Below are 12,283 nucleotides of genomic sequence, written 5' to 3'. Positions count from 1 at the left end.
GCATGCCACTTCGCTGCTCCAGACCTTCCCATGATTTCCCATCTGACTTAGATTCAAAGTCAGTGTCCTTATAGGGGCCTGCATGTTGGATGTGATGGCCACACCTTGCCCTTTTATGTCTCTGACACCAGCTAGTGTTCTCCCTGGGCTCATTCTCTGCCAGATGCACCAGCCACCTTGCTGCTGCTAGAACAGGCTGGGCATGTCCTGGCCTTAGGCCTTTGCACTCGCTGCTCCCTCAGTGTGGGGAGCTCTTCCTCTAGATCACTGCATGGCTGACTTCACTCACTTTATTTATAGGTCTTTGCTTAAATGTCACTTTCTTGTGAGGCTTTACCAGATCATCTTTTCGGTTTCATCTCTGCCCCCCCACCCATGTCCCTGCTTTGTTATTTTTTTCCTTTAGCACCTATTACCATTGGACGTAGCTCATGTTTTAATTTTGAAAAAAAATATGTCTCTCCTAAACAAAATATTAGCTCAACGAGGGCAGAGATTTTTGTCTGATTTGTTCACTACTTTATTTCCATCTTCTAGACAATTCCTGGCACAGAGTATGTGCTCAATAAATACTTGTTGAGTAAATGAATTAATGAAGCAGACACTGTGAATTGTAATAATATAGAATTCTGTGGGTTTGAGTATTATTTTTATTTTAAATTTAAAAGGAGGCATAGAATAGTAAAAGTTTTATATTTCTTGTCAAAAAGTTGCAACCATCTACTCTAGTAGCACTACCAAATAACTTAGTTTAAGTTAAAGGAAGAATAGGGCCTAGCCTTATCCTGTACTTTTGAGAAATGGAAGTTGATCCATTATAAAAACCATTCCTACCTTGAGGTGACTTTAGTGACAATGGCACTTAAGATTTTGGTAATCATGATATCAAGTTTAGCCTACAGATGAAATGGATTTTGAGGATGGAATAATACACGTTAGCCAGAAATATAAAAAAAAGTAAAAATTTTGGTGAGATATTGGTCAGTGGGAGAATTCTTCTTGAGTGTTCAGAGTATGATTTTCATTTTGATTCATTTTGACTTCATTTTGATTCATTTGAAGGACTGAATTAAAATGCAAGTATTAACCCGTTCCAAATATTATGTTTACCCTTTTGCTAAAGTCAGAGTCCTTATGGTGGCTCCCGGGGCTCCACTTGATCTGTTGCTCCCGTGTTCCCTCTCTGACTTCTCCATCTTTCCCCTTGCTCAGTCCACACCAGTCACACTGGCATCCTTACTCTTCTCTGGTTGCGGGGCACGCTCCTAACTTAGGGTCTTTGCACCACTCATCCCTCTGCCTAGGATATCTGCCCCAGATACTCACGTGGCCTCCGTCCCATCTTTGCTCAGATCTCACCTCCTCAGTGGGGCTGACCATGACCTCTCCGTTAATACTGCACGCTGCCCCCGGTCCCCTTGCACTCCCCGTCCTCTATCCCCTCCCCCCAACCTGCTCTACTTTCTTCTTTTTTGAAACATAGCATCTATATTCTCCAAAATATTACCCATTCTCTAAAACTTACCCATTATGTTAGCTTTTATTATCTGTCTCTTTCTTCTCGAATATAAGTGTCAAAAGGTAGGACCTTTGTTTTGTTCCTTGAAATATAGCAAGTGCCTAGAACAAGTGCTTGGCCTGTGGCAGATTATCAATAAGTGTTTGTTGAGTGAATAAATGAACAAATCATTACTCTTCTTCATAAGTTCACATAATTCACCGTTAACCTTTATTTATTGCTGTGAAAACAAGTAGATTTATGTAATTAGCATGTATAAGAACAATCTTTGAAATAATACCACTTGTATTTGTACCTCCATGTTATAACATGAGTCGGAATTCCCTTCCTTTTTAAGGCTGCATAATACTGTGTTGTACATCTATACCACATTTTGTTTATCCATTTACCTGTGGGCGGACACCTAGGTTGCTTCCACATTTTGGTGGTTGTGAATAGTGCTGCTCTAAGCATGGGTGTGCAGATATCTCTTCGACACTATCAACTCTTTTCAGATCTGTTAGCTTAAAGGAATATTCATATCAATCAATTATATTTTTTGTATATGCCTCCATCTTAATTTTAAAGCTATTAATTTTATTTCCAGAGGTCTTAATTTTATTTAATGGCATGTTTTTCTTTTATGTAATTTATTCTTATAGAATTTGTATTTTGATGTATTTGATGTAAGACCACGTACAATGGTCTGCTTTTTTAGCATGATACAATCCTGGAAAACTATACATCAAAAAGTGGAACAAAATCCTTGAAAGAATGAGCTGTTACTCACCGTCGTGTCTCCCAAAATACCTAGACTGTGAGTGGCTGGAAACAGTAGAGTGAAAACCAGTAGAGTGTTGTATTGTGAAAGCAAAAGGAAAGAACGTTTCAAGAAAGAAAGAATTAACAGCAGTGTCGAGCACTGCTGGGTAATGAGCGGGGGTTCAGTGCCCTGGGCAAGAGCAGTTTGAGTGGACTTGTGAAGGGAGAGTCCAGATGGAGTGAGTTGTGGGGAGGGTGAGGAGAAAGGACGCGTTCATAAGTCCAGGTTTGGTGCTGAAAGGGAGAAGACAGTTAGGTTGATAGTGCAGGGGGGTTAAAAAACATTTATTTTTTTCCCAATGGGCAAGCCATGAGCATATTTAAAAGCTGATGGGAAGGATCTAGTTGAGGGAGATGTTGAACATTTGACAGAGGGGTTAATTAACGGTTTATGTCAGGACGTTGGAGGGGACGGGATGCAGGTGAAGAAGGAGCTGCTGTTTGATGGAGGAGGAGGGCTTCCCTAAGTTGTGATCACAGAAGGAGGATGAGATGGATGTAAAGTTAGGCCTCAGGTGGGTGCAGGTGGTTTGTAGGTTTGAGTCTCGGAAAGATAAAAGGAATTCCCACTTGAAGTTCGTGGCTTTTTTCTCTAAACCAGCAGATGAGGTCATCTGTTGAGAGTTATGAGTTAGGAGGGGGAATTACACTTTTGAGGAGAATAAATAGGGTTCAACATGGATTTCAATTGCTGGGCTTTTAAAAGGAATGGGATTATATATTAAGGATAAAGTTAGATGTCAGGTACTTGAGGAAAAGAAACTTAACCTTTCTGCTGTATAATTTTACACATTTATTGAAATCCTACCAAGTGCAGTGTATTGTAAGACAGCTCTCTTACCTAGTGAGTTCATAAACTTAAGGGAACGTTTATCAAATGCAATAAGAGTTAAGAACAGTGCTGAAGCTTCAGAGGTCGTATCTGACTGCAGAAGAGCTAGATCTTACGTTTGGTAGTGTATGTATGTCTGTGCCTCTCTCTCACTTTGTCCCAGCTCACCCTTCCCCCTCCCCGTATCCTCAAGTTCATTCTCTAGTAGGTCTGCATCTTTATTCCCGTCTTGCCCCTAGGTTCTACATGACCATTTTTTTTTGGGGGGGAAGCAGCTGCATAGCACAGGGAGATCAGCTCGGTGCTTTGTGACCACCTAGAGGGGTGGTATAGGGAGGGTGGGAGGGAGGGAGATCCAAGAGGGAAGAGATATGGGGATATATGTATATGTATAACTGATTCACTTTGTTATAAAGCAGAAACTAGCACACCATTGTAAAGCAATTATACTCCAATAAAGATGTAAAAAAAAAAAAAAGAACTAGATCTTTGCATATGGAAAAGATTTCACAAGTGTAGATAGGGGAGGGTGAGAAAGTGCTTTCTGCTACAAAGAGTGGAGCTGAGAATACGCTGGTACCATGTTAATGGCATGGTGAAAATTATCCTTGAATCACTGTGTCTCTATACAGTTTTAAAACATCAGATAAGCTTATGACTTTAAAGAAAATTTCATAAAAATATATGACCCCCTCAAAGGAACTTACGTGCATACCTGTTTTAGGGAAACTTTATGACTAGTCATCCAGTATGTGACAGAATTTATACAGCATTGTAATTTCCCAGTTTGGGTATGATAAATTCATAGAGCTCATTAAGTGTAAGTGGCATTATTTGATTCATTCAAGCTTTTTTCTCTCCTCAGCAGAAGATTAAAAAAAATATTCCAAACTTGAATCCAGGACTTGGAAAATGCCAGTTGTCTAAATACAGTACCATATTGTGATAAATATAGCTATTGGAATTTTAAGACTCTTTTCACAAAACTTTTAATATTCACAGCAGAACTTTTTTTGGAATGTTATCTGAAAAACAGAGGACCATTTTATTACCAGAGCTGACTATTAATTAGGGTATTGTTTCAGATATAAAAGTTGATCTGCCACTGAAATTCTATTTGAATATGTATAGTTCCAAGCTTGCTTTGTGTATTTAATAACTTCAGTACCATAATTACTCTGTTTACAATTAAATTTTGGTGAATATGCTAATATGGGATATACCAGCAAGTGATTTCAGTAAAGGGCAGTGTTGATTTGCATTTTCATGTGCTTTTCACTTGCATCTGAATTTCATTTAATATCAGTGGGAAAAGAAGTGGTCAGTTTATGTAATGGTCAGTGACGGTAAACTTTCTTTTCTTTGAAATCTCTCTGTTGGATTGGCCATCATAACCTGCTTTGCTCCAGGTGGGCAGAAATTATGCAGAAGGATTTAATTTGGTAGAGGTTTGTGCCCTCCATTTTATTCTTTAATAGAAACCTTAATGTAGGTATTGGTTTCATTATTAGGAGAAACCTATAATGTACTAAAGCAATTGTTTAATTCCAATGAGTATTTTAAGTTCTTTACTGAGGTAAATGTTTATGTTCATGTTATTTATTACAGTTTTTGAGCAAGGACTTCTGGTTTTAAGTAATTCTCCTTTCTTCTTTTCAGAAATCCTCTGAAAAGGAACAAGGAGATTTGAGACACATCGATTTCATATTCTCTGAAACTCGGAGACTTGTTTTACACTGAACCAGAAAATAGGAGGGGCTGCCAAGTGCAGTGAAGGTCAGATGGGGTTGTGGGAGGATGCTGAAAGGTGGCCCTCTCAGGTCTGGGACCCATCTCGGGCAAAACTGGCAGAGTAGGGTTCTCCAAAGGAAGTGGCCCACCCCGAGGGGCACAACCAGTGGCCTTTGTTGGGAAGAACAGGAATGGGTGTTGGCAGAAAAGGGCCCTAGGACACTTGATGGCATGATGAAATGTTCTGTATCTTGATCAGCGTGGTTGGTGCTCAAGTGTGTATGCATGTGCAAACATTTGTCAACCTGTGTATACATTTGTGCAGGTTATCAATTTATTGCTTCTCAACTCCAAATACACTTTTTTTTGCTCTGTTGGTGATACTTGAACTAGACCCTGTAAACATGTTTTCTTCCCCAGCACAAGGTTAGGTTAGTCAGTAGAGGGGAAGGGACAGACACTGCCAGGCAGAGTGGGGAAGGGGCTTCTCTTGCTGTTGCAGTGTGCTTTTTTTTTTTCTCTCTCTCTCTCTTAAGGTATGGATGCCAGCATGCTTACTCTCTGTGACTTTTCTTTAGTACCCTGGTGGGCAGTATCTTGCTTCCACCAGGACCCCGGTGGGTGGATTCCTGTGGACCAGCTGGCACCGTAGAGAACTCTGCCACCCGGTGGGCTGTAGCCACAGCCTTTCCAGTGAAGAGTTCATTTCTGTGTTCTCTCCCTTAACCTTGTAGATAGTATCTGCTCCCTGCCTTTTCTATTCCTTAGAGTTCTCTTTTACCCCTTTGAATAGTCAACCACCTTTTAGAAATTAATAGTTTTTTATATTAAGTGTTCTTGTTTAAGTTACTTGTGCATTTTTTTTCTCCTGATTGGACCCTGTTACAACACTTAAGGTTTGTGTAATTTACTGTGTTAATTTTACATAACTGAAAAAATAGAATGAAATAAATCCTAAGTGTATAACTTGATTAATTTTAATGACGTGAACATAGAGTTCAGATATCACCCAGACTGGGGTATAGACCATGACCAGATCCCCAGAAACCTTCCTCTTCCAACTCATAGTCATTTCCTCCCCCCAGTGGTTTCTGCTATTTGAATTCTGTCGTCACAGATTAGTGCAGTGGAATCATGAGTGTCTCGTCTTGTGTCTGGCTTCTTTTTTTCAACTTAGCATTGGGAGGTTCATCTATTTTATTATGTCCATTTTCCTGTTGATGGACGTGTGGGTTTCCAGTGTTTTGCCATTTGGAGTGAAGGTGCTGTTATCCTTTTGGTGGACATGTTTTCATTTCCCTCAGATGTATACATAGAAGAGGAATTGTTGGGGCAGGTAGCAGCTACCGCAGAACAGATTTCAGAATGGCTGAAGCACTGGCCCATGCGTGAGGACTCCACTTGCTCCACATCCTTACCAGCGCTCAGTGCTGTCAGCCTCTCGGGGCTGAGATCTTCACGACTTTTAAGGGATGGGTAATTCCAATGCTGTGTAAACGCTTTATATTGTGGTAAGAGAAGAAAAACTTCAAAAGTGTTTTTATGAAGTGAGCATAATACTGATATCAAAACAAATAAATATGTTAGAAAAAAGAAAACTACAGACCAGTCTTACTTATGAATATCAATTTTGTTCCTAAATAAAATATTAGTAAATAGAATCCAGCAGCACGCTCTAAGAATCATAACCTTAATCAGGTAGTATGTTTTTTTTAAAGGGTGGTTATCATGTTAAATTGCCCTGCATAACTATGTGGTGTTCCAGCTGCATTTGTTTAAGTCTACATTTTTTTTTTTTTTTTTTGTTAAGAAGATGTTGGGGTAGGAGTTTATTTATTTATTTATTTTTGCTGTGTTGGGTCTTTGTTTCTGTGCGAGGGCTTTCTCTACTTGTGGCAAGCGGGGGCCACTCTTCATCGCGGTGCGCGGGCCTCTCACTGTTGTGGCCTCTCCGGTTGCGGAGCACAGGCTCCAGACGCGCAGGCTCAGTAGCCGTGGCTCACGGGCCCAGCCGCTCCGCGGCATGTGGGATCCTCCCAGACCAGGGCTTGAACCCATGTCCCCTGCATTAGCAGGCAGACTCTCAACCACTGCGCCACCAGGGAAGCCCCAAGTCTACATTTTAAAAGATGAGTTATTGACCAAATGCTTATTTATTAATCCACTGCCATTGCCACCCCCTTGCTTCCAGCCGAAGCCAGCCTCTGAGCACTGACATGGCCGTCGGTTGTCTGCGGCCAGCCTAAGATTGTAGGGCTGGCAGAAGGGAGGCCTCCGCATCTTTTTTTTCCACAAGAAGCCACTTGTGCAAAGGGAGGAAGGGAGTTTCATTTAGGGGCATTTTAAAGAAAATTTTGTGTTGTAGCGGCCCCTTTCTACCAGAGCAGCAGAGTATATTTAAATGACTTCTTCACATTCATGTGGAGTAGATAGAAGTGTGAGGGAAGTTTTAACCCAAGCATAAAGTTAGTTTCAAATAGTAATTAGTAAACCAACATTCCATTCCATTCCAAAGAAACGTAATCTAGGACCTACATTGTACAAGTTTATATGAACTTTTTATGTACTTAGTTTACTTGGGTTGGTTTGATATATTTAAGTTCCTCAAACACTGTGGATCTCCCTAATGTGTATGGAAGGCTGACTAAAAGGAAAAAAAAAAAAAAGCTGGATTCCGACCTCACATCTTATACCAATATAAGTGTAGACAGATAAAAAATTTACCAAGAAATTTTATGAAACCGTAAAATAACTTAAAGGAAAACATGGAGATGTTTGAAAAAAGAAATTTGACTGGGAGAGGTCTTTCTAAGGATGACATAAAACCCAAAACCTAAAAATAAACAGTATTAAAAGATAAATAAATTGGAAGTATTTGCAATGTAAAGAGCTAATTTCTTTAATATATATAGAATATATAAGAAGTGCCTATAAATAAAAAAGCAAAAGGCTACTAATAGTTCACAGGAAATGAAGTGCAGGTTTTACTTTGGAGACTTCTTTCTTTCTTTTTTTTTTTGGATGTGTGTGATTGGACAAGCTCGTGGAGTATGAAAAGATTTCCAATTTTGATCCTTTGGGGATTGTTAATCATAGGAGCAGTAATTTTTTAATGTTTAAAAACCATAAAATATTTCACAATACAGAAAATCTTATTAAGCAAATATAGACCGAATGAATTAGAAGGTACTTTTATAACCACCACCTATGTCAAGAGATATTACTGAACCCACCATGTGCCCCATCCTAATCACAACTTTCTTATGCTCCCCCAAAGTAAGTTCTAGCTTTTATGGTAATCGTTTTCTTTTCTTTATAGTTTTAGCACTCAGATGTGCATCCCTAAACACTGTGGTTTAGATTTGCCAGATTTTGTTAGATATGTTGTTTTAAGTCTTTTTAAATCTAGTTTTCTTCTCCCTCATCTCTTCTTTTTCCCCCTTTATTTGTTGAAGAAATGGTGTTATATGCACTGTAGGGCTTCCCGCAGTTAGGATTTTGCTGATTGCATTCCTGTGTTACAATTTATCGTATTCTTCTGTTCCCTTCATATCCTGTGAATTGATAGGCTAAATCAGATTCAGGGTCCGTTTATTTTTTATTTCTTATTTCGCAGGATTACTTTATGGGTAGTGGCGTGTTTTTTTTATCAGGAGGCATATGTCTGGATATCTCATTTTGATGTTAGTAGCTGTCATTGCTCAATGTCTGGATCCATTAATGCATTAGGAGGTTGAATTAGTGTTAAGCTAAAACCATTCTTATTCACTTATTAACTGAAATTTTTCTATAAGAAATTTCTCTTCATCTTCTATTTGCTTACCTAGTGGTACAATTCACGTAAGAAAGAAAGGATAGATGCTGGATTCTTTCCCTTTATTTACCAGTTTTCAAAACTGAGTCGTTTCCTGTTATCCTCTAGAGATGACCACTTAAGTTTTCTTACTATTATGAACTCTTGGATTGACCCATTTTGTGTGTTTCAGTCCATTATGGTTATATTTATTGACTCAGATTGGCTCATCTTTGGTAGTGGGAACGTCTTTCAAGTTGACTCCTTAGACATATTTGACATAACTCTAGTAGTTTTTGATAGCTTCCTTGACATCTAGAAATGACTAGGTGTTCCAGGTTTATCTTGTACATTTCCAGCTCCAGACCTGGAATCAGTCATTTCTTCAAGGAACCTGGTTTTTTTTAACAGGAAATGGTATTTCAGGAATACTGTTTGTGTACTAGGGATGCTCATTGCTACTGGGTTGTTTATTGTTTCTAAGCTATTTTTGTGAATGGGGCTAGGAAATACAAAGGTGTGTGTGTGTATGTATATATATTCTTTCTGTAAAAGATAAAGTATCTTCTGAATTAAAAAAATACTTCCAAATATAATCCTACCTCTTCTTTCAGCTGCATCCTTTTTCTCCCATATTTGAATCCTGATTTTTAAGGACACAGTGATGATAGAATTAAAACATCACATAATTATTCATTTGCATTATTCCACATCTGTGACCACAATAGCTGTAGTTAACAAAACTAAGTATCACCACAATATGATTACTGGAAAGTTGATTTTTTTTTGCATGTTTTCCCATTTTTTGCGATTGTACTATGTCCACATTGTCAGAACATATACCCATTATCTGTTCTAGCCTCTCCTTTATAACCCTTGTTGAAACTCAGTTCTACAAATAAGTATCTATTTACTGCTCACTGTCAGCTCTTACAGTGACTTTTCTTTAGTCATTTTAGATATCTGAGGCTTGTTCTCTAGTAGATTCTTATTCCCTTTTCCCATTTCCGTGTTGATAACACTTTGAAGTCTTTAGATTTGAAATTTAACTGAGTATAGACTCTTTGGTTCAGGTTTTCTTTCCTTGAGTCTTAAATATGTTACTTCCTTTTTTTTTCCTGGCATAAAATGTTGCTGTCAAAGTGATGACAATATGATTTTACTTTCCTTACAAACTATCTTTTTTTGGCCTGCATGCACAAAGAATATTTTCTTTTACTATTAAGTTCAGTAATTTTACTAGACTAGGCTGTGTCTTAGTGTTGGTCATTCTGGGTTGATTAGTATGTGGTGTGATCTTTCACTGTGGGGTTTCACTTTTTTTTTTAAAGTTCAGGAAAGTCTTCTTGAATTAAAGCATTTAAACTGTCTTAATAAGGAAGACAGTTCCTTCTTACAATAAGGAAATCATCAAATGGGAGATTACTCTGATGACTTGATAAACCTGGATAAAATTTAGAAGGCATTCATTTTAGTATTTGGAAGTACTGTGTGGCTTAGTTATTTCTTTTACTCAATCTACTATAGCTTTAAAAGTCACCTTTTTTGGTGTTTTGAGTCTGGGCTGTCATGGTTACAACTGAAATTCCATTCAGGAAAGTTTTATAATGATTACAAACATATTGAGAGAATTAGTTGATATGAAGAAATAACGGACACATGCATTTTGAAGATTCTTTTGTTAGAGAAGATTTAGACAGTGAAGATGCATCAGTATTCTGTAGGAAAAAGTTAAATTTAAAAATCCCTAATAAATTAATAAAGAGCATTTGCATAAATGGAGTTTGTGTATGTGGAGTGATATGGATGGATATTTGCTAAAAAGTTTCCAATCTAATGTAGTATGTATGTATTTAGAATATCTAGGCTCAAAACCAAACTACTTATGTAAATTGTCGGATCTTAACAGACATCTTTCAGCTGAATAGCCATTTCAAATGTTGCAGACTACCTTACAACTCTTATCACCCTCTTTACTGTATCTCTAATACAGTTTTAGGGAACTATAGGATCCTAAAAACTATTTGTTTTAAATCTTTTTCAATTAATAGATTAAAATAGATTAATCTCAGAGTTTGAAATCACACACACCACACACACACACAGTCTGGTTCATGCTTTCTTTTCTTCAGTCTTAAGTGTGCTACTTCCTTTTTTTCTGGGCCACTGAGTTCCTACCCTTGCCCAAGAACTTGGCCCTTACTCTACAGCTTGCTAGCCTTGCTGGTCACCATTCCTGACCCACCCTTCCTTCACTCAGTGAAGTAAGTTATGTCTAAGGGCACTTAAAGCCCAGAGAGAAGTGACTTGATCAGGATCACCCAAAACTGGCCTCATACCTACACTCGAATCTAGGTCTTTTCATTATAGTCCTGTGCTCTTTTCGTGGTAAAACACTGCTCTCCATGAATGCTATGCTAAGCTTGTCTGTTAGTAAGTAAAGTAAATAGGAATTCATCTCCAAAAGGATAGTTGGTAAGAAGGGAAACTTACAAATGCTGGATATCACCAGCTTTGCCTTTTCTGTGAACCCAAATGACTAAACAGCCGTAATTTCTCCTGGTCACTCCTTCATTATGGTGACTTTTGTAATTGTGGGTCATGTTGGTGAGGCTTTGGAGCCAGGGAATCCTCAGTGCAGATTTCTATTGTTTGGCCACTTAGTAGGTATATGACCTTGGACAGGTTGCTTAACTTTGCTGAGCCTTAATTTCGTCATCTGTAAAATGGGGATGATAATGTAATCTTCATGGAATTGAGAGGATGGATGGAAGCCTATGTATAAAGCATCTACTATCTTGCCATACTCTTTCCCTTTCCTCTCATGTTAACTGTCTTGTGTTTTCAATGTCTTGTGTTCTTATCCCATCAACATCGACCTTTGTAAACTCCTCATTTGTATAGAGTGTGCGTTCTAATTGGATGTACCTTTCCCCCTCAGCTTCATAGAGCAATTCTTTTGTTGTTGTTGCTAAATAGCATTTTTAGTCATAGATGATATTATACCACTGGAACTTTAAATATTTTCTTGAAAGTAATTGCATGGATCATTTTATTTATTGCTTCCTCTCCTAAGTTAAGAGATAATCAAAAGGATTGAGCACTTATAAATTAGAATTAACAGATGTCCTTTATTTAAGTTTTGGAGTAAGTAGGAATTTGAATAGCATCTTTGTTGCACAGAAGCTTTCCGTAGTGAAAAGGTTTTCAGCACTTCTAGGATTATAACCTTGAATGTTTCTTTGTTTTGTATTATAGTGAAAATGCCTCGTGTAAAAGCAGCTCAAGCTGGAAGACTGGGCCCTGCAAAGAGACGTCTTGCAGAACATTTTGCAGCTGGGGAGATAATCACTGACATGAACAGAAAGGAATGGAAACTGGGATCACCCATTGGCCAAGGCGGCTTTGGTTGTATATATCTTGGTAGGTGTATGACGACTTCTAATTGTCAGTCCGAAGATGTGTATGCTTTGTTATCAAAATATTGACAGTTTCTTAATTGCAAACTTTTACAGGATGTTTCTAATAATCTACAGTCAACATAATATTGTATAATTAGGCAAAAATGCATCTGTGACCTGGGAGTGAAGAAGACAGTTGATTTAAT

The 12,283-nt window shown here is 38.2% G+C and overlaps 1 protein-coding gene across 5 annotated transcripts in view; it reads left to right on the top strand.

The window, feature by feature from the left end:
* VRK1 (VRK serine/threonine kinase 1) overlaps positions 1 to 12,283 on the top strand; it is an 80,481-nt gene that overhangs the window by 20,848 nt on the left and 47,350 nt on the right. For 4 of the 5 annotated variants that reach the window (XM_060095664.1, XM_060095666.1, XM_060095668.1 and 1 more), the window contains exon 2: positions 11,935 to 12,099. In XM_060095664.1, coding sequence (XP_059951647.1) covers positions 11,940 to 12,099 — 160 coding nt within the window. In that variant the 5' untranslated portion in view covers positions 11,935 to 11,939. Of the gene's footprint in view, positions 1 to 4,811; positions 4,929 to 11,934; positions 12,100 to 12,283 lie in introns of all 5 variants that reach the window. The other variant, XM_060095665.1, reaches the window with a different exon arrangement.

Source organism: Mesoplodon densirostris, chromosome 4 (genome assembly GCF_025265405.1).
Source record: "Mesoplodon densirostris isolate mMesDen1 chromosome 4, mMesDen1 primary haplotype, whole genome shotgun sequence".
Taxonomy (NCBI): domain Eukaryota; kingdom Metazoa; phylum Chordata; class Mammalia; order Artiodactyla; family Ziphiidae; genus Mesoplodon; species Mesoplodon densirostris.
This window is presented reverse-complemented; position numbering and strand designations above follow the sequence as displayed.